We start from the raw sequence: 27,777 nt of genomic DNA, 5'->3' as shown, positions 1-27,777 counted from the left end.
ACTTTTCAATAATTGGGATATGGCATATGAAAAGATAAGAAGTTCTAAAAAAAAAAAAAATGTATAAGAGAAAAACTGAGTTATAATGAGACACCTTTCCAATAAGATTTTCCAAATTTGTAGAATCTAAAAATACAAATCATATCAAGTCCATAACCAAAAACAAACTTCAAGAAGAGAGCAGACACTAAATAGGAATTCCTTTCAAATAAGGATATCAGATCTTGATCAACTTCAAATTTATTGGGTGGATCTGGATACCCAGCTTAATTTTCAATAATTTTGATGCGGCATATGAAAACGATAGGAAGTCCAAAAAACAAAAAGAAAAAACAAAAAGAAAAAAAATTGTATAAAAGAAAAACTGAGTGAGTTATAATGAGACACCTTTCTAATAAGATTTTTCAATTTTCATAGACTATACAAACCATGTAGGGTTGAAACTCCTGTACTGTTTTGATTAAATCGAAACACTATTTTAAACTATTCACACATGGAATGGCAGACCCAAGTAAGGCCCAGTGTTAGCATGGTTGTGCCCCCTCTTTTGCACATTTAATTTGGACTTTTTTTTTTTCGTGATAATGTCCCATACTCTTAAGTGCTTTTGATTTTATTATTGTTATTATTATTATTATTATTTTGTGTTTTAGTAATTTGTTTCATTTTTCTATATTATTATTTTCTTTTTTGCATATTTCTCTTCACTTTTCTCATATCTAAGATTTTGTTCTACTTTTAGATATTATATTTGTAATACATAGCAATTTCTTTGTTACATTATACTTATTTAATTTCTAGTTAGTAGAATGATAACTTTTATGATTAAAACTAGAAATATTCTTTTTGTACAATATATTATCTATTCATTTGTTTTTGTTCTAGATAGAAATTTATGTAAACATTTGATTTTAATGAAAAATCTATTTATTATTTTTGTTATTAATTTTATATATTAAAAATATATATTAAATATTAAATAAAGTTGACTTGATTAATAAATTATCTACCTCTATATCAAAATGTGGGGAGATGAAGGCATTATTCGGACCAAATATGGCCAGGGGCGCACGCGTTCCCTCTCAATTTTTTTTTTAAAAATTATTTTAGTAAATATAGATATTATCACCTTCATTATAAATTTTTAGCAAATTTGTAGCTTTCATTATCTATATAGCAAATTTATAAAAATTGTCTTATGTCTTATTATCTACCATCATACTTATTAAGTCTAGTTTATCCACAATATAATATATTTTTTTGGGAATGCAATATAATAATTTATTAATTAAAAATTTTAAAAATAATGATCATTTACAGTTACAATGAATACAATTAGTTAATAACAAAATAATTATATAATTAAAACAAAAAGAGTATAGTTATTTATAAATAATATTTATTTCATTACTATTTTATGTTCTTTTAATTATAAAGATGCCAATTCTTCATTTTTAATGACTAATTTTTTTGTTGTTTTCTAGTTCTGAATTTATTTTGGCTAATTTCTAACAAAATCTAAAATAATTTTCCTTTATTCTCTATTTGCTTTAAATTATGACTTTTTTATATAAATTTTAACATTTTTATTGTAATTGTCAAAATATTAAAATCATATTGTTCTAACAAAATGGAGTTAGAGGAAAATAATAAAAAAAAGAAGGATATTCAATCTATTAAAAAAAATCTATTTTGTTGGGCTAACTACAATATAGAAACAGAAAAAATGTTATGTATATATAAATGTCCAATATTACAAAAAATAAAAAATAAAAAAAATAAGTGGTGTCATTAAATAACATGACCTCTGAAAATAATTCCTTGGACCACTGCTTAGTCCCTGAAAAAATTTTCAAGTCTGCCACTGCTCATCGGCTATTAAAATTTATAATATCATTTCTAATGGACAATAGAGTGGAAAATATGAGTTTTTTAATATGATATTTTTAGATTTTTGTCTTTTATACACTTAGGTTATTTTTCATTTTATTGAACGGGATGATTACTTAAAATTCATTAAAATAAAAAAGGAAAAACATTGGTACATGGAATGGACAGAAAAAGCAACTCATTGCAAACAATATTAAGACATAATCAATAAGGTCTACTTTTAAAAAAAGAAAAAAGAAAAAATTAAGGTACACTTGAGAATATTAAGATTTAATTTATTACTACTGTGAAAAAAAACAAGTGGTTATCAGATTGAACATAAATATTAATTTTGAAATAAAAGACATTGCATATAGATACTTATTTACAAAGGCGATAAGTAGGAATAGCAAGCAGATGCTTAGCCCTTGGAGTTGTTATCCCAAACTCTTCAGTCATGTCCAACTCAGTTGGCAACATACCATTTGGAAGCTCCCAATCGAAACAATGCACAAGCTGTGCCAAAACCAGCCGAACTACAGTTAACCCTAACTGTATTCCAGGGCAACCCCGCCGTCCAGAACCGAACGGAATGAGCTGAAAGTACCTTCTGCGGAGATCTACACTACTCCCTTCAAACCTTTCCGGGAAAAACTTTTCTGGATCAGTCCAAGCAAGAGGGTCTCTTCCAATTGCCCATGCATTGAAAATTACATGTGATTCCTTGGGTATGTGGAAACCTTCAACCGTGCAATCTTCCATGGATGCATGAGGGAGCAATAATGGTGCCACTGGATGTAGCCTCAAGGTCTCCTTCACTACCATGTTTAAATACTCCAAGCTTTCCAAGTCTGATTCCTCCACCATTCTTTCCTTGCCCACTATTTTTTCTATTTCCTTTCGAACTCTCTTCATTATTCGAGGGTGTTTGATGAGTTCAGACATTGCCCATTCGATTGCTGTTGCTGAAGTGTCCATTGAAGCTACAAGCATGTCCTACAAACAACATATTTATACAAATATTGAAGCTGATGAATTGAAATATATATATATATATATATATATACAATCAATAGCTTCTTTTTTTATTTTTTAATTGTTTCTCAAATTCTAAATTAGACTCTTTCTAGAAGGAAAAAAAAAAGTTGAAAATAATTAAATAATAAAATAACACTAAAATCTTTTCTTTTCTTTTTTTCGCTAAAAGAATATACACTAAAATCTTATATCTTAATGTGATTGTCTTTGCTATATATGTGCAACTAAGATATAATTAATTAGGAGTGGTAGTACTTGTTACTGTTACAAATTAAAAGGACAATTATATAAAAACTACTAATTCTTTTATCAGTTTTCATCATAGTTCTAATTTTATAATAGATATCTATTGATATGTTAAATACTAAATATTACCACTGCCTAATTATAACATTACTTTATTGGTTTTAATTTATATTTTTAGAATTATATCTACTTGGATTTTAAGATAAAGTAAGATTTCAAAAAAATATATATATAAATAGAATAATCACGCTATAAATATATATTTAAGAGAGTACCAAAATGATAGCTTTAATGTTAGGCCGTTCAATGCGGTATTCAGATTCTTCGGATCCCATGAAGCTCAACATGACATCAACGAAGTCTTTAGACGTTTTATGTTCATCCCCTGCAGATTGAATATGTTCATCGATGATCTTCTCAAAGAAATCATCAAAAACTTTACTAACAGCCTTCATTTTCTTAGTCAATCCCTGAAAATCAAACCGAGCAATCTGAGGAATATAATCTCCCAAGTTTGGCACGGCTGCCAAATGCATACCCTCTTGAATTACAGCCTTGAAACCTCTCTCATCGAACTCACTGTCCAAATACTTCTTTCCAAACACCATTATACAACTCATATCTGCACTGAGGGACGAAATCTTGGCGCTGAGATCAACAGCAGCCTGATCTCTGGCCGCCTCTCGAACAAACTCGATAAATAGGCCGAGCTCTTCCTTCCTCATGTCTCTGAATGAGTCAATCTTGAGGGTGCTGAGAAGTTCCAAAGTGCACATCTTTCGAATGGTTCGCCAGTAGGAGCCATACTTGGCGAACGTCAAGTTCTTTTGGTCGTAAGAGATGTGCTTTGCCGCTTCATGGGATGGCCGGGTTGCGAAAACTAGGTCATGGGTTTTGAGGAAGAGCTCGGCGGCTTGAGGAGAAGAAACAACAGTGGTGGGGACAAGACCTAAGCGTAAATGCATGATGGGGCCGTAGTGTTTAGCTAGTTGATGGAGATCACGGTGAGGAAATTCCCCTAAGAGATGGAGGCTTCCGAAAATGGGAAACCCTCTTGGACCTGGAGGCAATTTTTTGTTCTTGTTGTTTTTCCATGGTTGGAGGAGAAAAACTAGAACAAGTGAAAGTATGAACCAAATCCAAACCATATTGGTTTTTAATTTGCTTTTCAAAAGATCACGTAGTAAATATGAACTATAAGTGGAGCTAAAAGTGAGTAAGATAGGCCAGGTGACAATGTGATATTTATCCACAAATATTTGAGTTAGTGACAATTGATAAAACAAAAGTTTAGTTAAATTCAATGATAATATGTATACGATATGTGCGTAGGCATAATTGCATATGCTCTCGTTGTTTTATTTATTTATTTATTTATTATTATTATTATTATTATTACTACTATTATTATTGTGAATATCTGCACATATTGTTGTTGCTGCTGTGCTGATTATAAGTTCCCATATATATATATATATATATGTATATATATATATAAATATCAATGTCCGACACCAAGAAGAAAGCTAATTAATTAATTCTTTTTGTCTTTTTGTATTTTCGTTTCGTATTTTATTGTTTTCTATTGTTTTATGTTTCTTGTATGAATCCCCGACGGCAGACGTACGACGTCAATCACGATGGTATAATTGGTTGAGTACTTGGATGTGGATATATGAAAACTGTGGGATTGTATTTTTCATTATATATATATATATATATATATATATATAATTTCTTATGGAGAATATTTAGTCCAACATTGTCTTTATGTACAAATTTAGATAAGCCTCAACAATATATTGGAATCTTGCTCTAATTCATTATTTAAAAAAAATAAATAAATAAATAATTCTTGAACAAGATCTGAGTTTGAATCTCTCATCTCTAATATATATATGTATATATATATATATATATATATTAACCATTGATTTTTACCAGCGATTAATATTAGATTTCAACATTAGAAACTCACACACCCTCACCTCCAAATACAATTTCCATCGTCTCCCCTATTTCAATTTTGATGGAAATCTTGTTCATGTATCTTTTCATTTTTCACTAGACAGTATTGTTGGAGTTTGGTGTGGTTTTGGATTCATTTGGCCAAAAGTGTTGTACACAAAGTGTTAGTCTTGTACACAACCTTTGATCCGGTTTTTGGTTTGATGTTTGGGTGATTTTTGTGTTTGTTTTTGGTATGGTGATATTTAAGATTGCTAGGGTTTTTTTTTTTTTAATGAAGAAGAAGAAGATGAAGAAGAAGAGAAGATGTTAGAGTAGGCCACACAAAACTAGACAGCACACTAATTCATTTTTGCTTTTCATTCATTTGTTGCATATATAGAAACAAAACTTGTCTCATACATGTGAGGTGTGTGTGGGACCAAATGAAAATCTTTAAAATTCAAAATTTACATATTTCCCACTCAAAATTATGATACATGACCGTTCAACCATCAGCTTCACATGTGAGTGCATAATCATAACAAGAGTTGGTGAGATTTTGAATTTCAAAAAATTGTCTCCACCTAATCCTGTGCCACTACTTTGGACAGATAGAAGGCTAAGATATCTTCATCCAAATTGCTTGAATTTTGGCATGTGGCATGTTGAAATATCAAGGATGAAATCTTGAGAAGACCAAGTCCAAAAGAATTGGGTAAGGCCTCCAATTCATCTCAAACCCGTGGGCCATAACTGCTGGAAATCTCAGCGGTTATGCCAACTTTCAATCTGCATATCTTGGGCTTCCCAAGATCTTTTTGAGTCATTATTTTTTCTATATTTTCATTTACATGTCTACTACAATATATCCAAAAAACATAAACTCGTTCTAAAAGTTCAGAGAACGCCAGCCCCAACAATGGACCTATGTTGCTGGAAATACTGTTTCCAGCAAATAGCCATTTTACAAAATAAAATCAATACCCAACAAAGAGACAATTCCTAAGCTAAATACAATAAAAATTAGGTATTAAAAAGACATTAAAAGGAACATAAAACATAGACATAAATATTGCATTAGGTCATTCAACAAAATATTTCTTTTAAAAAAAGAAAGAGGGTGCAAACCTTGGTGGATTTTGGTTTGCACAAGGTGGCAAGATTACCACATTTTCAACAAGTACAGCATTTTTGAAAAGTATATGCCATTGCTTAAGCATAATTATAAGTTATGGACATTTTTATTTTTATTTTCTTTACCTGCATTAAATGATAAGGATGATATGGGAGCTGATTTGGAATTGAAAAAACTGTATGAAATTTTTTTTTGGAATTTCAGTTGTCACGGGCATTGGATTTGGGACGATTTTCTTCTATTAAGAAACTACCAAATAGTTTGGGCTAACTAAAACATCTGAGATATCTTGATATTTCAAGTTTTAATGAAATCCAAGAGTTGCCTAATTCTATCACCAAACTGCAGAATTTGCAAACATTGAATCTTCCTTATTGTGAGAAGTTATCAAGTTTGCCAAGAGATCTGCATTAAATGGTCAGCCTGAGGCATCTTGTGTTGGACGGTTGTGAGAGTTTGAGTCATATGCCATGTAGACTTGGAGATCTGACTGGCCTTCACACATTAAGTAGTTTTGTTTTAAGTGATCTTGATGTCAAACAGTTAAGGCAGAGGACTACGAGTATTGGTGAGGTTAGTGAACTATGCAACCTTAACAGTTTGAGAGGTGAGTTAACAATTTGGAATTTGAGACATGACATTAAGTAGTCAGAGATTGCAAATTTACACGGGAAGGAACATCTACGAAAGTTGGATTTAGTTTATTTGGAGTTTGAGGAAGATGATTATTCTGTGGAAGAATATGAAAAGTCACTAGAATATTACATGAAAGTTGGATTTAGTTTGAGGGCTAAGTCCTTATTAATCTTGTTATATTAAAACTAGATGCACGTAAAACATCTAGGTATCTCCCACCTTTGCATGTATTAACTTGTCTCCAGCAACTTAATCTTGGTGGTTGAATTCCCTCGAGTATACTAATCAGAATACTACTGCCAGTTGTGACATGCCATTTTTCCTTTCCTTGAAAGAACTTCGAATTGCGAACTGTCCAAAACTAACTTCCATGCTGCTGTTTCCATATCTTGAAATGTTGTCCTTGGATAAATGCTAGCTCGAAGCCATTACTACATACGATGACAATGGCACATAAAGAAGCTTGTTTTAGTTCTAGTTCTAGTACATCATCATTGTTGCCATCATCATCATTCATAATTCCAATCTCTCTCCAAATTGGTGGACATGTCCATTGGATACATTGACAACCTTCAATCTCTGCCAGAAGAAGGTACGGCCTACCTTTTGTCACTCCAATGTCTTTTTATCTATGGATACATTTGACATCTCTGCCACAAGAAGGTACGGCCTAGCATTATATACCTTATATTATAACAATGCCATCTAAGAATTGAAATGGCCGATGATATTAAATATATCCCATGTTGGAACAGCAGAACCATGTGCAAGAGAGGTTATAAAGCTAGAACTAAGCATAGAGAATTAGAAAGATTAAGGTTAGCAGTCTATAAATATACTACTTACTAGCCTCCAGATATAGGTTTTTACGTATTATTTTCTAGCGATTGTGAATCTCTGTAGAGAATTAAAAACACCTTGAGAGAAAAATAGAAACTGTGAGTTTCAGAGTATTTTTCAGATTAACCTTCTTGTTTCTTTTGTGATTAAATGCGCCCACACGCAGATCTGTCACTAGAGAATAGTTTGGAAGGTGCTGTGTATAAAGGTTAGTAAAATAAATGGATAGTGACATTATTTATCACATGCTTTATTCAGTCTCGATCAGGCTTCTACTGTGTATATGATACCAGCAATTGGTATCAGAGCCGTGATTGAATCGGTGTGTGATAAATCGAATCCAATTTTTTTTTTTTACAGTTTTATTTTCATGTATATATGATGTATATTAGATATATGGCATCTAGTATTCTATTATTCATGTTATTTATAATTTTTGTATTATGAATGAATGATTTGGTTTTGGCCATAATTCATGGTAGATTTTTGCTTGTATTTTTTTTTGGGATGTAACAAGGAGGCTAATCATAAGAGTAGGGTTTCCTCCTTGATTTATTTATTTTTCTTGCAATTTTATTTGAATTTTTATATGTAAATTCGGATTTATTGGAAAAATATGTAAAAGTACTCAAGAAAAACTGTATACAAGTTGTTGTTTGTCATTTTCATGCGGATTGGAGCTGTGACTTGACAAAACAACTCCATAGGAAGTTAAATGACACGACGGAGGATCGGTGGGAGGAGAATGGTCACTGGAAACATCTTCACGCACCCACACGCGCCACGCAAAGTGGCTGAGAGTGGGATTCACGCACCTTAATTCATCTTATGCGTGGAGGCACGTGCATGGTGGGAATTTGATGAGTTTTGGTGGGATGGTTCTTCCAGTGGCTATCTACTTCCCTGTAAAATTTCATGATGATCCAAGGTTTGTGTAGCGGCTGGAGGCGGTTTTGGTGGTCGGGATTAATAGGGGACATGTTAGGGTTTTATGTTTTTTGGGCTAAAAACCCTAGAAACCAATTCTAACTTGGCCCACATCCCATACACTTGCAAGATCAAAAGAAAAGAAGAATGGGTCAGATATCAATTTGGGCTTCTTAGCCCTATTGGGCTTGTAATTTTCTTTTTTAGGAAACCATGGATTAGGACCTATTAATTATTCTATATTTATAATTGTTTAAATTATATGGATATAACATGTGATATGTACTTAACATGCCATTTAGAATAGGTGGTGCTATATTATTGCATCATTTGATATATACATGTGCATAATAATTTTTGTTTTATCTAGATAATGTTATTATGGAAAATCCTAATTAATTAATGTAAAATATTGAATGGGTGAAGGTTAAAAATTAATTCAATTAATTTGAAACCTGCGGGCTTCATTAAATGTCCAATAATAAAATGGTTATGTGACGCCCTAACGGATAAGCATGACCGGATTTTATTGGATTGGATCTAAAATAATTTCAAAATTTTAATAAGGTTGTACGGCCCAACGTCGACAATGCTTAGATATTAAAGATAATTTTGAAATTAAAATTAATGGTTATTACATTTAATTTTAGTGACGTTAATAATCCTCCCAACGAGGCTCTGTTAGTGTTATTAAAAACCCAAAGATTATTGAAACAATGGTTGATTTCTAAAATTAATTTTGAATGATGTGTGTTTATGTTATCTGAGAAGGCTCTATCTAAGAAGGTGGGTTTTTAAGGAGTTTTTGACCCATCTCACCTTTTCTGGGAGCTGACTTGGTAGGACACTATATATATCGGGTTCAAAAAGTTTTAATTTTTTAAATCAATTTTAAGTGGTATGTGTTGGTGTTATTTAAGAAGGCTCTGTTTAAGGAGGTAGGTTTTTAAGGAGTCTGAGACCCACCTCATCTTTCCTGGGAGCTAACTTAGTAGGACATTAAAACATACTATGTTCAAAGTTTAATTTAATTATAAATGTCTTGCCCAACATAAGTATTTGTAATGGAAATTAGATTATTGTTACAATAAACATTAATAATAAGTAGTTTAAGGGATCTACATATTTGTATGTTTGTTGTGTTGATTACGTGTTAATATGTGTGCATTTTAATTTTTAGAAAATGGCATCCTTTAATCCTCTTGCTACAATTTTGAATAAAAAACCATTGGATGGAAATAACTACGACCTATGGAAAACCAATCTCTACATTGTCTTTGTGTTTGAGAGAATTAAATTCATTACAACAACTCCGAAACCCCAGGAGCCCGCTGCTAATGCTTCAGAGGAAACTAAGAAGCAATTTGCATATTGGCAACAAACGAATACAACAACTCACTCTTATATTCTTGCCAACGTTGTAGAGCATCTGCAGAAGCAACTTGATAATCTGGAGTGTGTATCAGAAATAATTTAGACTCTAGATGGGATGTTTGCTAAAAGTAGTAGTACTGCTAGACAAGCAGCTATAGAGGCACTAATGAACACCCGTATGACTGGAGGAAGTGTGCGGAACCATTGTCTAAAGATGATGGCGCATATCAGTACTGTGGAAGTGATGGGGGCTAAGCTGGAACAAGAGATGAAGATAGACATGATCTTGGAATCTCTACCGAATAGCTTTAGTTAGTTCAAAATGAACTATAATATGAACAAACTAAAGCTTACTCCTGTTGAATTGATGCATGAGCTTGAGAGTGTTGAAAGGTCTCTCGGGAAGCAAGGAAGTGCTTATCATGCTGAAAGTTCCTCAAAACCTAAAGGGAAACCTAAGGGTGGAAAGAAGAATAAGAAGCAAAAGGGAACAGGTCCAGCTACCAAACCAGCTGCAATGAAGAAGCCAAAAGGCAAGTGCTTCAAGTGTGGACAGAAAGGTCATTGGAAGAAGGATTGCCCTAAATCAGGTATGGGTAGCCTAAATGTTGTTGAGGCTTGTTTAATGGAGAATTACAATCATAAATGGATCATTAATTTAGGAGCCACTAACCATGTTTATTACTCTTTACAGTGGTTCAAACAAAGAAACCAACTCAATAAAGGACAAAGAAGTTTGAAGTTGGAAAACGGGGAATATGTCTCCGTAATGGCAGTAGGACTAGTGAGGTTATGTTTTAATACTAAAAATTTATGTTTATCAGACTATTTATTTGTTCCGGATTTTAAGAGGAATTTGGTTTCTGTTAGTTATTTAGTTGAACATGGTTTAACAGTAAAGTTTAATTCCTCAGTTTCAATAAAGAGGTAATAATACTTTTATTTGTTCCAGATTATTGATGAATGGTCTTTATTTTTTAACTCCTTTGTCTTATAGTATAAATGCCATTGAAAATACTGATGATGAACAACTTTCCTTATCTAAGAAAAGGAAGGTTTCAAATGAAACTTATCTATGGCATTTGCGATTGGGTCATACTAATTGTAGCAGAATTCATGGTTTGGTTAAAAGTAAAATTTAAAATTCCTTAATCTTTGAACCTATACTAGTATGTTTAGAAGGTAAAATAACAAAGAGGCCTTTCAAGGCCAAAGGAAATCGTGCCACCATACAATTAGAATTGGTACATACTGATGTATGTGGACCAATGAGCGTTCAAGTCAGAGGCGGGTATGAGTATTTCATCATATTTACTGATGACTACTTAAGATATGGTTATGTTTACCTAATGCGCCATAAGTCTGAAGCTTTTGATAAATTTCGAGAGTATAAGGCTGAGGCAGAAAAGCAATTGGGTGACCATATCAAGCAGCTTCGGTCTGACCGAGGCTGTGAATACTTGTCTGGAGAGTTCAAGTCTTACTTGGCTAAAGAGGGGATAGTTTTTCAATTATCATCTCCAGGAACGCCCAAACAAAATGGAGTCTCTGAAAAGAGAAATAGAACCCTTTTAGATATGGTGAGGTCAATGCTTAGTTATTCATCATTATCTGAATCGTTTTGGGGATATGCTTTAGAAACAGCTGTATACATACTAAATTTGGTTCCATCTAAATCTGTTTCAAAGACACCCACAGAATTATGGAAAGGGCACAAACCCAGCTTAAACCATATTCAGATTTGGGGTACCCCGGCATATGTCTTAGCACAGAAATCTCAAAAATTGGAATCTCGTACAAAATTATGTATGTTTATTAGCTATCCCAAGGGAACGGGAGGTGGAATATTTTATAATCTAAAGCAAAAGAAGGTGATAGTGAGTACTCATGATACTTTCTTAGAAGAGGATTATATGAACAATTTTAAACCTAAGAGTAAAGTAGTTCTCCAAGAGCTTGACTCAGTTCGAGATCCACCAGAAGCTCCTAGTTTTCCACCCCTATTTCCTGTTGATGCTCAAAGAGGGGAAAATGTATAAACTATACCTGAAGGTGAATAAAGATAGAAAACAGCTTAGGACCAAATTCAATAAACTCAAGAACAAGGACATAATGAAGAAATTGGTAATCCACTGAAACCATAAAACTTAGATCCTCTTGTACATGTACATCAACCAGTGCAGCAAACTCGTAGTGGGAGAATGATACATAAACCTACAAGGTATGCCTTGTTAGGAGAGATTTATCAAGTCGTTCTGGATAATCCTGATGACGACTCCACCATAGACAAAGAGGCATTGGAGGATGTTGATGTGCAAGAGTGGAGAAAGGGCATGGACTGTGAGATGGAATTATGGATTCTAACTCAGTCTGGTCTCTTATAGAAGCACCTAAAGAAGTAAAACCAATTGGGTGCAAGTAGATCTACAAAAGAAAGAGAGGACCAGATGGGAAGGTTGAAACCTTCAAAGCTAGATTGGTGGCAAAAGGTTATACCCAGAAAGAGGGCATAAATTATGATGAAACCTTTTCGCCAGTAGCCATGCTTAAATCTGTCTGGATTCTCTTAGCTATAGCAATAGCTCTCAATTATGAGATCTGGCAAATGGATGTCAAAACAGCTTTTCTAAATGGGGAGCTGAAAAAGGACATTTATATGCAACAACCAGAAGGGTTCATAACAAAAGGTCAAGAACACATGGTCTACAAGTTACATAGGTCAATTTATGGAGTTAAGCAAGCATCCAGATCATGGAACATCAGATTTGATCAAGTTATCAAATCATACGGTTTTGAAAAAAGCCCAGATGAACCACGTATGTATAAAAAGATTCAAGGTATAGTGGTAATCTTTTTGGTTCTTTACGTAGATGATATTTTGTTAATTGGAAATAGTGTGAAAGTGTTGTCAAACGTAAAGGGTTACCTGAAAGAGCAATTTGATATGAAGGATTTGGGTGTAGCTAACTATATTCAAAAAATCAAACTTTTACACGACCAGAAGAATAAGATGTTAGCTCTATCCCAAGCTTCCTACATTAATAAAATAGTGACCAGGTTTGGCATGGAAAATTCCAAAAGAGGCCTTCTACCCTTTAGACATGGAATTCATCTTTCTAAGGAGCAATCACCAAAAACTCCCGAAGAGAAAGAACTCATGAGTAAGAAACTTTATACTTCGGCTGTTGGTAGTCTCATGTATGCCATGCTATGTACCAGGCCAGATATCTGCTATGCAGTGGGAGTAGTAAGCCGGTACCAATCAGATCCTAGAGTAGAACACTGGACTACAGTGAAGCATATACTCAAGTATTTAAAGAGAACGAGGGATTATATGTTGGTGTATTTCAGTGGGAGTCTTGAAACACTTGGTTATACGGACTCTAATTTTCAAGGGGATATTGATTCTAGTAAATCAACATCAGGATATGTGTTTACCTTAAATGGAGGAGCCATTTGTTGGATGAGTGTTAAACAAACTTGTGTTGCTGACTCCACAACTGAAGCAGAATATGTGACTACACCTGAAGCTGCAAAGGAAGCGGTATGGCTCAAGAAATTCTTTTTGGATCTTCATGTGATACCAAATGCAGATTGGCCCATTATCCTTTACTGTGATAACAGTGGGGCCGTAGCACAGTTCAAAGAACCAAGGTCTTACAAAAAGCAGAAACACATATTAAGAAAGTACCACTTGATCCGTGATTTCATTGATAGAGGAGATACAGTGGTTACTAAAATAGCATCTGAGGAGAACCTAGCAGACCCTTTTACTGAGACTGTTCCTGAACGAGTGTTTGAGAAGCATGTAAATTGTATGGGTCTTAAAAGGATCCTAGGCTTACTTTAGAGTAAGTGGGAGTTGGTTACATTTATGTTCTAGGAGCAAGACTAATTATAATATCATTTTCTGATTTAATAGTATGAATTTTTTTTTTTAAATTCTTATGCACATTTTGTTTTACGTATGAGGTCCAGATTAATTATGTAGTATATGATCATATGGATACATTCATAGAAGACATGATCATAGGTTCTCATACTTAATGAATTGTCTCATAGTTGTTAAATAAAGCTGGACACTTTACTTAGACTGTAATATTTTATGAAATAATCTATCTTGATTATTATAAAATATTAGAATGAATTATGGTCATTATGAGAGGATTAGAAGAGATTTAATTAAGGATAAATTTTTGTAAAAGGAATTAAATCTCAGGCAATATTGGATATGTTATTTTTTCTTAATCCTAAGTATATTATCAATAGGTACTTAAGTGACTATGATTCTTTGAGTTATTAATAAGTGAGGTCTATTTTGAACGGCCAATATCTTGATGATTTGGGAATTATGGTTCCTTGATTACTAAGTATTTATGAAATATACAAAATGGAATTTGTATGAAATATCCTCTTGACATGTTTTGGTACTCGGATATTGAAAGTCACTGGCCAGTGCATTCGATCTGTTAGAGAAACTGATAAATCAGGAGAATAAATAATTAACTGATTAATAGAAATTATTATCGATTAATTATTGATATTTTACAAAGAAAAAATACATTTAATATAAACGTTATTAATCTTGGAGTTCACATCTGGGCTTTTAGTGGAGTAGCACTGGATGAGATCAAAATCCCAAGCTTGCTCAGAACAAGTGGGAGATTGTTGGATTTATGTTCTTGGAGCAAGCTAATCCATGATCAGGAGCCTTGATTAATAATGGGCCGTAGGATCCCCAAACTAACTCATTAAATGACATAACCAATTTAATTGATTATTAAGTTACAAGAAGGAGTCCATTAATTGGGCCCAAGGTATTATGAAATCCTAGGAGGATTAGGATTAACAGTTTATAAATATACTGCTTACTAACCTTCAGATATAGGTTTTTACGTATTATTTTCTAGCAATTGTGAATCTCCGTAGAGAATTAAAAACTCCTTGAGAGAAAAACAGAAACTATGAGTTTCAAAGTGTTTTTCAAATTAACCTTCTTATTTCTTTTGTGATCAAGTGCACCCACATGCAGATCTGTCACTAGAGAATAGTTTGGAAGATCTTGCGCATAAAGGTTAGTAAAATAAATGGATAGTGACATTATTTATCACATGCTTTATTCAGTCTTAATCAGACTTCCGCTGTGTATATGATACCAACAGAAAGGTGGTGAAAGATTTATAGAAATCAATGACACTGCTATAATTTTTCCGGCTAATCTGAAGAACAAGAGTGCTCATAGTGCAATCTGTCATCAAATTTTCAAATCAAAGTTTTACTGAGAAAAAAATAAAAAACTGGTTTGATTTAGCTTGCTTTGTTTTTTATGGCTAGAAGATAAAAACATAATTCCTTTAACCTGCTGTGCTTTTAAAATATTAGATCACACAGTTGTTGAGAGCTTTTCTACTATGTCTATATTTGTAAAAAAGCTCTTGAATTTTGAATGTTCAAGCAGTATTGAATATTGATAAATATTTATTATAATCTATATATATGATTAGCCTTTGCTCTTAAACTATCTAAATGATTAAAAGGATTTTCAGTTGTTAGGCGGAATTGCTGGCTTTGAAGCGGCCAATAGAGAGCTTGATTGTGGCAAATCCAACATAGATAACAATGAGGCCCAATGTTATGTCCCCATCTTTCAGGTGGGAGATTCTTGTAAACATTTCAGTGGTGGAGGTGAGTAGCAAAGATAGATGCTTTCTTTTAGTAGTCATGTTTACCACATCAGATTCCATGACAACACACCTGTTGTGTTCCGAAAATGTTTTCTTAACCATTGGAATGTGGCTGAAGATATTCACTATCGGAACAGAGAAGAATATGGCAGGACAGACGTTACGAAGGTTGGACTGAGCTATAGAAATAATTACCGTTTTGTAAGTTTTCCAGTGCTGTTTCTTTTACTGCTCCAATAAGAATGTTCGGTCTGAACTAAATCTGTTTCAATTGAAATTTCTCTGGACTGTTATCCCACATGTTTTAATTAAAGGCTAGCTAGCTTTAGTTCAGAAAACTCTTAGTCAAATTACCAATCAATATGCTAGTAGTATTTGCTCCTCATTTCGTCTCACTAATGGCTCAAAATTACATTTTTAACATTTTATGTTTTCTATGCAACCAAAAATGGAATAACAGAACCTTAAGTAAAGCCATACATTTTGAAGCTGACTTGGCAATATTCTGTTTTAACAGTTTGAGGCTTATGAAAGTGTGCCCGACCACAGAAACATATACACTGCAACAGAAGCTTTCAGTTCTCAATTGGTCACCATTGTTCTTATTTTTCCTTGTAAGCTCTTGTTCTTAGTTTTCCTTTCTCTTTGTATGGTTTAGGAACATTCACGGTGAGTTTTTTGTAAGAAAAATAGAGGGTGTATAAGGAGTTTTGGGTTGGTTTAAGGATTTAGAGAGATCTGTACCAAGAGCAAAAATGTTGTATCAAGCTTAGTTCCTAGTGCTAAGAGCATCCTGGATTGAGTTCACAAAGGATGCAGGCCTATTCTGCTCTGAAACTGGTAAATTTGTGTATGTTGGTTCGTCTTTTGTATGAATTTGCAGTAGATTTGTTGGTGAAGACTCAAGTTCTGAAGCTCAATCCAGCTCATCTTCTATGAAGTGCTACAAGTCAGGGTGAATTTGTGTATGCTGATTCTTTTTTTGTATGAAATTGCAATAGATTTGTTCGTGCAGACTCAAGTTAAAAAGTTCAATCCAGCTCATCTTCTACAAAGCGCTACAACTCAGCTCAGCTCACTCCATCAGTTTCCACATCAGCAGCTTCCATTCAACTTCACTTCTTTGGTCTTCTGTCATATTAGTTGCTGCCAATTGTCAGTTATTACAGTTAATCAGGAAATGTTTGTATGAATTTCTAATAGTTTGTTCTCTCTCTTCTTTTTTTTTTTTTTATAAAAAAAAGAAAAAAAGAAAAAAAAAAAAGCGCAAAGTGCTTAGAATATCTTCTTGTGAAAAATCCAATGTCCTCTTTCTACTGTCAACCTAGAAAAAATACAAAAGAAAAGAACAATTCATTAATTATCATTTCCATCAAATATATACAATTAGAAAACAAATAAACTAAAACAACCAAAAGCAAATAAGGCAGTGGATTGATGAATATAAGTGAGCCCGCAGAGTCTCCATAAATGCTAAAATATCACACAAGTTGTCATGAGCTTAATCAGCATCATAGTCTAGCACCCGCCATGGTCATCAACCATGTAGATTTTATTATACTTTGCATCAAACACAGCAGATTAAGTTGCGAATAAGACAGTGGAGTGATGAACGTAAGTTAGCCTGTAGAGTTTCCATAAATGCTAAAATATCATACAAGGGTCAAAAGCTTAATCAGCATTATGTTCTAGCATCCACCATAGTCATCAACCACGTAAATTTTATCATATTTTGCATCAAACACAGCGGATTAAGTTGCAGATGTTACATATGTCTACTCATATCCTACAAGCATTTAAGCAAGACTTAATCTACGTAATCAAGAAGTTTTAAAATTACCTTCCACTACATGCATGGATCAGTCATAGACCAATGGAAATAATCCCCAGTTACATTGCTCACCCCTCATGACTTTTCACTTCAGAATGGCTGTATCCAGGTTTATGCTATTGTTCCTACATCGTACATATCCACAACTCATACAAATAAATTTTAATTTTAAAATGTCAAAGGTATTTAAAAAAAAAATTTTAAAAAAAAGGGAAAGAGGCAATGCAGTATCCTAAAGAAAACAATTCTGCATGATCCAAATTGTATGTAAACAAAACATATAATGAAGTGATAAACAGAATAAGAAAGAGCCAAAAATAAAATCATGTTAATAGACTTGGCCTATATTCAAATTCCCGTTTAACCTAACCAAACAATTTAGGTTACTAGCACCTGTTGAAATCTCAGTTTATCAATTCATAAATAAAAGGATTTAAATTGTTATGCCAGACAAGGGTCAAGAAATAGATTTGATGCTCAGTTTAAGAAAAGAAATAGAAATAAGGAGCAGAGAATTTTACATGGGAAATAAATGGTTTAAACATACAAAACAATGTCCTTTGCACAACCTTCGAAGCTGAGCTGCATATTCTGATAATTTCTTTATGGATTCTATTTGTTTGTGAAGCGAAAAAATATTACCTTCAATCATGCACTAGAAACTAATATTTCTTAATGCCTATATAAAATAACCATCAACAATAGGAAGGAAACAGAGGATATATGCATGCATATATGGTCAGTCAAGAACTCAGTCTTAGTAAACTCTCCCAAATGCAACTCTTTGTTTTCATCAGCTATCTGTAACAATATCATGTTTTAGTACTGAGTTCCTAGATCAAGAAACACTTATAATTTATATAAAAAATAAATAAAATCAATTTTTGAACATCAAAAATATGAAAAGTACCAGATTCGTTTATGTAAATTCATTATTTGCATATTAGATGAATCAAATGATAGTGGGGCCTGGCAAACTGCACAGCCTTGATCATTTGAGAGGAGAGTAAAGAATTAATAATTTGAGTCCTGATGATGTAGATGTCAGATAAAAAATGGAGACTGCAAATGTTACAAGAGAAGCAACACCTGCAAATATTAGAATTGGGGTATTTGAAGTTTGAGGGAGTTGATTATGCCGAATAATTTGAATAAGAGGCGCTCTGATACACTTAGTACTTGTAATATAAGTATAATCTAGTTTATATATTATTTCCATATATTTAATATATATTATATATTTAAGGTATGTTAACATATGTATATAATTATTATGTATTTAATATCTGTTTAATTCTATATTTAACATATTATATTTAATATTAATATATATGCACATATATATATATATACATATATATGAGAAATCCTTGGATGTTGCAGTCACATCCCAATGTAATGCAAGTGGATGACTACATAGAATTGAGATTTGCACGTTGTTTTTTTCACTTGTTAATCTTGTTGAACTAGTATTATGATTTTGTGGATAATGCAATTACCTTCTCTCCAACAACTTCATATTTGGGGATTGAAGGACATGGAGTATGTGAACTGACACTGAATCCCAATCAAATTAATTACATTGAAGGATCCAAAAGAAGATCTCAACTTGGTTTTTTCTGATACTGAATTCCAGCATGTCCAGTACTTTATTTCTAAGGAAACTTGTGAAGAACATGCACCATGTATAAGTTTTTTGCATATTGTTTTTTACTTGAAAACTTGTATAAATATAAATTTATGAGTTTTGTAAAATTGATTCATTTTCTTGAATATATACATATGTTTCGTTTCTCCTATTATTGGTATAAAAGTGGATTTTTTTTAAAATTTTTTTTTTTTTTTGTCTTTTTCTCTCTAAAAACAAGTTTATATAAGAATGTAATAAAATACTCCTACACTAATAAAAGAATTATGCATTAATGTCAATTCTCTGGTCTGATTGTGCGGAAGATGTATACAAAAATATAGATGAAATATTCCCAAAAATATAAGGAGAATGAACATCCATTTCAAGAGGGAATACATTTCTTTCTTTGATCCTGCATTACCCTAGTACTCTTATACTTTCCCCAATTCTTAGTCATAAGCCAAAGAATAAATGAGATGCAAATTTCGCTCCACAAGGCAAGATTCTACTGCATTTGTTAATAAGCTATCTCAGGAAAAATAAATAAATAAAAGACGCAAGGAATTAGTATATAACATTGCTTTTGAATAAAGCAAAGAACCTTGTAAACTAATTATGTTATTGAAGGATTTTAAGTAACTAATACTTTTCAAATTGAGCTAAATAAAAGGAAAGAGAGGTTCAAAAAGTTCATAATCTTTATTCTATTCGTTTCTTCCAACCTATGTTTGAGCTTTCGTATATAACCCCACATATTTAATACTTTTCAAATATTGAAGAAAAGAATATATACTTTGGAAACCAAGCTAGATTAATGGATTCTAATTTTTAGTTATAAATATTGGTAAGCTCAGGCTCTTCGTCTCACTTGCACAACAACTTTCAATCTCCCTATTATAAGCTTTATACACACCAACTTGCACTGTTGACTTCTAGCTTTCTCTTCAATGGCAGAAAATATTCTCTTCAGTATTGCTGAAGCAATTGTTGGGAAGTTGGGTTCTTTTGCTCTCAAAGAAATTGGTTTGCTTTGGGGTGTCAAAAATGATCTCCGAAAGCTTAACAGCACCATGTCTACAATCAAAGATGTGCTTCTTGATGCAGAGGAGAAGCAGACACACAACCATCAAGTTAGAGGTTGGCTCACCAAGCTTCAGGTTATTGTGTACGATGCTGATGACCTGGTGGACAAGTTTGACTTTGAAGCTTTGCGGCGTAGAGTGATGCCTGGCAATAAAATGAGGAAGCAGGTATGCATTTTCTTCTCGAGCTCAAATCAACTTGCTTTTGCGCTAAAGATGGGTCATAGAATAAAAGAAATTAGAGAGTCTCTAGATGAAATTAGAATTCAAAGAGACTTTCACTTAGACAAGCGTGTAGAAGAGACAAAATCAGTCTCAGCTAAAGCAAGAGAGACCTACTCTTTTGTACGCGAGGAAGAAGTAATTGGGAGGGATGATGAAAGAATGAAAATCTTGCAACTTTTGTTGCAGGATGATGAAACTAAAGAGAATGTCTCCACCATTACCATTGTTGGTATTGGAGGACTAGGAAAAACAACACTTGCTCAACTTGTTTTCAACGATGCCATGGTCCAAAAGCATTTTGAGCCAAGACTGTGGGTATGTGTCTCAAATGTCTTTGAAATGAGACCAATTGTTGGCAATATCATTAAATCTGCCACCAATAGTAGCCCAGATCAACATCTTGCAATGGATCAGTTGCAAAATTTGCTTAGGAAACAAATAGATGGAAAGAGATACTTTCTTGTGTTGGATGATGTGTGGAATGAAGATCGTAAAAAATGGCTTGAGTTAAAGTCTTTGTTAATGGGTGGGGCAAGAGGTAGCAGAATTCTGGTAACTACTCGCAGTGAGAATGTTGCCAAGTTAAGCCATACATTAGATGACCAGCCATTTAAGTTAAATGGCTTGGAGAATGATAAGTCATGGTCTTTATTTTCAAAAATGGCCTTTAGGCAAGTTCAAGATCTGAACAACCCAAAGATTGTGGATTTAGGGAAAGCAATTTTAGAAAAGTGCAAGGGAGTTCCTCTTGCCATAAAGACCATAGGAAGTATACTATACTTCAAAAATCCCGAAACTGAGTGGTCCTTCTTTAGGGATAATGAACTTGCAAAAGTAACTCAGCAAGAAGATGATATTATACCAACACTCAAGCTAAGTTACAATCATCTCCCTTCTTATTTGAAACATTGCTTTGCTTATTGTAGTTTGTTTCCAAAAGATCATGAGTTTGATGTGCAAATGTTGATACATTTGTGGATGGCACAAGGTTTTATTAAGGCAGACCAAAACCAGTTTCCAGAAGATATTGGTTATGGATATTTTTTGGATCTACTATGGAGATCCTTTTTTCAAGAAGGAAAGAAAGATGGTTTTGGTAATATCAGGAGGTGCAAAATGCATGATCTCATGCATGATCTTGCAATGTCAGTGGCAGGAACTAGTAGTGTCTTGATAAATAAAGGTTCTATCAGTTCTAGTGAAAATCTTTTTCATGTATCTTTTGATTTTTCACTAGGTGGTACAGAATTTTTGACAAGTGTATCGCCCTTGCTTAAACATCATTATAAGCTGCGGACATTATTTGTTCTTCCTACATATTTAGGTCATGAGCAAGATTTGACACTGATAAACTGTATGGAAAATTGTTTGAAATTTAAATTATTACGGGCACTTGATTTGAACAGATTTTATTCTATAGAGAAGCTACCAAATAGTTTTGGAGAATTAAAACATTTGAGATATCTTGATCTTTCAAATTTTGAAAATATCCAAAAGCTGCCCAATTCTATCACCAACCTGCATAATTTACAAACATTGAATCTTGCTGAGTGTGAAGAGTTATCAAGTTTGCCAAGAGATATGCATAAACTGGTCAGCCTGAGGCATCTTTTGTTGGATGAGTGTTCGAGTCTGAGTCATATGCCAAGTAGACTTGGAGAACTGACTTGCCTTCACACATTAAGCAGATTTGTTCTGCCAGGTCATGACGTCAGCCAGTTGAGGCCAAGGAATAAGAGTATTGGTGAGGTTGGTGAATTACGCAACCTTAACAGTTTGAGAGGTAAGTTATCCATTGAGAATTTGAGACCTGATATTGATGAATCAGATACTGCAAATTTACAAGAGAAGCAACACCTGCAAGAGTTAAAATTATGGTACTTGAAGTTTGAGGAAGATCATTTTGTGGAAAAATACGAAAAGTCGTTAGAATTGTTGCGGCCACATCCTAATTTAAAAGCATTGAGAGTTTATGGGTACTTGGGAGTGGGTTTTGCCAGTTGGGTTAAGTCCCTTACTAATCTTGTTTCTTTAAGATTATATGGATGTACCAAATGTCGGCATCTCCCAGCTTTGCATGAATTACCTCATCTCCAGAAACTTACACTTGAAGACTTGGATTGCCTGGAGTATATTGATGATGATCAGAATACTGCTACTAGTTGTGACATAATACCATTCTTCCCTTCCCTCAAGGTACTTTTTATTCTGTGGTGTCCAAAACTAACTTCCATGCCACTATTTCCATCTCTTGAAAGGTTAGTACTACATGATACAAGCTCGAAGCCATTACGTGGGACGATGATGATGGCACATAAGGAAGCTAGTTCCGGTGCATCGCCGTCATCATCGTTCCAATCTCTATCCAAATTGGTGGAAATGACCATTTTGGACATTGATGACCTACAATCTCTTCCACAAGAAGGTGTGGCCTACCTCTCATCTCTCCAATCTCTTCAGATTTTGGGTTGCCCCAATTTGACGTCATTGCCAGAATCTATCGGCAACCTCTCATCACTCCGATCTCTTGAGATTGGCAGTTGCCCCAATTTGACGTCATTGCCAGAATCTATCGGCAACCTCTCATCACTCCGATCTCTTCAGATTAGCTATTGCCCCAAGTTGACGTCATTGCCAGAAGGCCAGATGTTACGCGCTTTAATGAAATTGTCCATTAAACGGTGCCCAATGTTACAACAAAGGTATAATAATACATCTGGTGTGGACTGAAAAATGCTGATTAAGCTTGAAATTAATAAGGTTGTACGGCCCAACGTCGACAATGCTTAGATATTAAAGATAATTTTGAAATTAAAATTAATGGTTATTACATTTAATTTTAGTGACGTTAATAATCCTCCCAACGAGGCTCTGTTAGTGTTATTAAAAACCCAAAGATTATTGAAACAATGGTTGATTTCTAAAATTAATTTTGAATGATGTGTGTTTATGTTATCTGAGAAGGCTCTATCTAAGAAGGTGGGTTTTTAAGGAGTTTTTGACCCATCTCACCTTTTCTGGGAGCTGACTTGGTAGGACACTATATATATCGGGTTCAAAAAGTTTTAATTTTTTAAATCAATTTTAAGTGGTATGTGTTGGTGTTATTTAAGAAGGCTCTGTTTAAGGAGGTAGGTTTTTAAGGAGTCTGAGACCCACCTCATCTTTCCTGGGAGCTAACTTAGTAGGACATTAAAACATACTATGTTCAAAGTTTAATTTAATTATAAATGTCTTGCCCAACATAAGTATTTGTAATGGAAATTAGATTATTGTTACAATAAACATTAATAATAAGTAGTTTAAGGGATCTACATATTTGTATGTTTGTTGTGTTGATTACGTGTTAATATGTGTGCATTTTAATTTTTAGAAAATGGCATCCTTTAATCCTCTTGCTACAATTTTGAATAAAAAACCATTGGATGGAAATAACTACGACCTATGGAAAACCAATCTCTACATTGTCTTTGTGTTTGAGAGAATTAAATTCATTACAACAACTCCGAAACCCCAGGAGCCCGCTGCTAATGCTTCAGAGGAAACTAAGAAGCAATTTGCATATTGGCAACAAACGAATACAACAACTCACTCTTATATTCTTGCCAACGTTGTAGAGCATCTGCAGAAGCAACTTGATAATCTGGAGTGTGTATCAGAAATAATTTAGACTCTAGATGGGATGTTTGCTAAAAGTAGTAGTACTGCTAGACAAGCAGCTATAGAGGCACTAATGAACACCCGTATGACTGGAGGAAGTGTGCGGAACCATTGTCTAAAGATGATGGCGCATATCAGTACTGTGGAAGTGATGGGGGCTAAGCTGGAACAAGAGATGAAGATAGACATGATCTTGGAATCTCTACCGAATAGCTTTAGTTAGTTCAAAATGAACTATAATATGAACAAACTAAAGCTTACTCCTGTTGAATTGATGCATGAGCTTGAGAGTGTTGAAAGGTCTCTCGGGAAGCAAGGAAGTGCTTATCATGCTGAAAGTTCCTCAAAACCTAAAGGGAAACCTAAGGGTGGAAAGAAGAATAAGAAGCAAAAGGGAACAGGTCCAGCTACCAAACCAGCTGCAATGAAGAAGCCAAAAGGCAAGTGCTTCAAGTGTGGACAGAAAGGTCATTGGAAGAAGGATTGCCCTAAATCAGGTATGGGTAGCCTAAATGTTGTTGAGGCTTGTTTAATGGAGAATTACAATCATAAATGGATCATTAATTTAGGAGCCACTAACCATGTTTATTACTCTTTACAGTGGTTCAAACAAAGAAACCAACTCAATAAAGGACAAAGAAGTTTGAAGTTGGAAAACGGGGAATATGTCTCCGTAATGGCAGTAGGACTAGTGAGGTTATGTTTTAATACTAAAAATTTATGTTTATCAGACTATTTATTTGTTCCGGATTTTAAGAGGAATTTGGTTTCTGTTAGTTATTTAGTTGAACATGGTTTAACAGTAAAGTTTAATTCCTCAGTTTCAATAAAGAGGTAATAATACTTTTATTTGTTCCAGATTATTGATGAATGGTCTTTATTTTTTAACTCCTTTGTCTTATAGTATAAATGCCATTGAAAATACTGATGATGAACAACTTTCCTTATCTAAGAAAAGGAAGGTTTCAAATGAAACTTATCTATGGCATTTGCGATTGGGTCATACTAATTGTAGCAGAATTCATGGTTTGGTTAAAAGTAAAATTTAAAATTCCTTAATCTTTGAACCTATACTAGTATGTTTAGAAGGTAAAATAACAAAGAGGCCTTTCAAGGCCAAAGGAAATCGTGCCACCATACAATTAGAATTGGTACATACTGATGTATGTGGACCAATGAGCGTTCAAGTCAGAGGCGGGTATGAGTATTTCATCATATTTACTGATGACTACTTAAGATATGGTTATGTTTACCTAATGCGCCATAAGTCTGAAGCTTTTGATAAATTTCGAGAGTATAAGGCTGAGGCAGAAAAGCAATTGGGTGACCATATCAAGCAGCTTCGGTCTGACCGAGGCTGTGAATACTTGTCTGGAGAGTTCAAGTCTTACTTGGCTAAAGAGGGGATAGTTTTTCAATTATCATCTCCAGGAACGCCCAAACAAAATGGAGTCTCTGAAAAGAGAAATAGAACCCTTTTAGATATGGTGAGGTCAATGCTTAGTTATTCATCATTATCTGAATCGTTTTGGGGATATGCTTTAGAAACAGCTGTATACATACTAAATTTGGTTCCATCTAAATCTGTTTCAAAGACACCCACAGAATTATGGAAAGGGCACAAACCCAGCTTAAACCATATTCAGATTTGGGGTACCCCGGCATATGTCTTAGCACAGAAATCTCAAAAATTGGAATCTCGTACAAAATTATGTATGTTTATTAGCTATCCCAAGGGAACGGGAGGTGGAATATTTTATAATCTAAAGCAAAAGAAGGTGATAGTGAGTACTCATGATACTTTCTTAGAAGAGGATTATATGAACAATTTTAAACCTAAGAGTAAAGTAGTTCTCCAAGAGCTTGACTCAGTTCGAGATCCACCAGAAGCTCCTAGTTTTCCACCCCTATTTCCTGTTGATGCTCAAAGAGGGGAAAATGTATAAACTATACCTGAAGGTGAATAAAGATAGAAAACAGCTTAGGACCAAATTCAATAAACTCAAGAACAAGGACATAATGAAGAAATTGGTAATCCACTGAAACCATAAAACTTAGATCCTCTTGTACATGTACATCAACCAGTGCAGCAAACTCGTAGTGGGAGAATGATACATAAACCTACAAGGTATGCCTTGTTAGGAGAGATTTATCAAGTCGTTCTGGATAATCCTGATGACGACTCCACCATAGACAAAGAGGCATTGGAGGATGTTGATGTGCAAGAGTGGAGAAAGGGCATGGACTGTGAGATGGAATTATGGATTCTAACTCAGTCTGGTCTCTTATAGAAGCACCTAAAGAAGTAAAACCAATTGGGTGCAAGTAGATCTACAAAAGAAAGAGAGGACCAGATGGGAAGGTTGAAACCTTCAAAGCTAGATTGGTGGCAAAAGGTTATACCCAGAAAGAGGGCATAAATTATGATGAAACCTTTTCGCCAGTAGCCATGCTTAAATCTGTCTGGATTCTCTTAGCTATAGCAATAGCTCTCAATTATGAGATCTGGCAAATGGATGTCAAAACAGCTTTTCTAAATGGGGAGCTGAAAAAGGACATTTATATGCAACAACCAGAAGGGTTCATAACAAAAGGTCAAGAACACATGGTCTACAAGTTACATAGGTCAATTTATGGAGTTAAGCAAGCATCCAGATCATGGAACATCAGATTTGATCAAGTTATCAAATCATACGGTTTTGAAAAAAGCCCAGATGAACCACGTATGTATAAAAAGATTCAAGGTATAGTGGTAATCTTTTTGGTTCTTTACGTAGATGATATTTTGTTAATTGGAAATAGTGTGAAAGTGTTGTCAAACGTAAAGGGTTACCTGAAAGAGCAATTTGATATGAAGGATTTGGGTGTAGCTAACTATATTCAAAAAATCAAACTTTTACACGACCAGAAGAATAAGATGTTAGCTCTATCCCAAGCTTCCTACATTAATAAAATAGTGACCAGGTTTGGCATGGAAAATTCCAAAAGAGGCCTTCTACCCTTTAGACATGGAATTCATCTTTCTAAGGAGCAATCACCAAAAACTCCCGAAGAGAAAGAACTCATGAGTAAGAAACTTTATACTTCGGCTGTTGGTAGTCTCATGTATGCCATGCTATGTACCAGGCCAGATATCTGCTATGCAGTGGGAGTAGTAAGCCGGTACCAATCAGATCCTAGAGTAGAACACTGGACTACAGTGAAGCATATACTCAAGTATTTAAAGAGAACGAGGGATTATATGTTGGTGTATTTCAGTGGGAGTCTTGAAACACTTGGTTATACGGACTCTAATTTTCAAGGGGATATTGATTCTAGTAAATCAACATCAGGATATGTGTTTACCTTAAATGGAGGAGCCATTTGTTGGATGAGTGTTAAACAAACTTGTGTTGCTGACTCCACAACTGAAGCAGAATATGTGACTACACCTGAAGCTGCAAAGGAAGCGGTATGGCTCAAGAAATTCTTTTTGGATCTTCATGTGATACCAAATGCAGATTGGCCCATTATCCTTTACTGTGATAACAGTGGGGCCGTAGCACAGTTCAAAGAACCAAGGTCTTACAAAAAGCAGAAACACATATTAAGAAAGTACCACTTGATCCGTGATTTCATTGATAGAGGAGATACAGTGGTTACTAAAATAG

The 27,777-nt window shown here is 34.0% G+C and overlaps 2 protein-coding genes across 2 annotated transcripts; one reads left to right on the top strand and one right to left on the bottom strand.

Annotated features, from left to right (window-relative positions):
* Nucleotides 1-2,250: 2,250 nt before the first annotated feature.
* LOC125423113 (cytochrome P450 71AU50) lies at nucleotides 2,251-4,301 on the bottom strand. Its single transcript, XM_048476554.2, has 2 exons — nucleotides 3,429-4,301; nucleotides 2,251-2,865 (listed from the first exon to the last, which is right to left on the bottom strand). Exons 1-2 carry the CDS (start codon nucleotides 4,299-4,301, stop codon nucleotides 2,251-2,253), a joined length of 1,488 nt encoding a protein of 495 aa, XP_048332511.2.
* Nucleotides 4,302-20,107: 15,806 nt separating this feature from the next.
* Nucleotides 20,108-23,197, top strand: LOC107435959 (putative disease resistance protein RGA4). The gene has a single exon (XM_060817301.1). The coding sequence runs from the start codon at nucleotides 20,108-20,110 to the stop codon at nucleotides 23,195-23,197; it is 3,090 nt and encodes a 1,029-aa protein (XP_060673284.1).
* The last annotated feature ends 4,580 nt before the right edge of the window (nucleotides 23,198-27,777 follow it).

Source organism: Ziziphus jujuba, chromosome 5 (genome assembly GCF_031755915.1).
Source record: "Ziziphus jujuba cultivar Dongzao chromosome 5, ASM3175591v1".
In the NCBI taxonomy this organism is placed as follows: domain Eukaryota; kingdom Viridiplantae; phylum Streptophyta; class Magnoliopsida; order Rosales; family Rhamnaceae; genus Ziziphus; species Ziziphus jujuba.
This window is presented reverse-complemented; position numbering and strand designations above follow the sequence as displayed.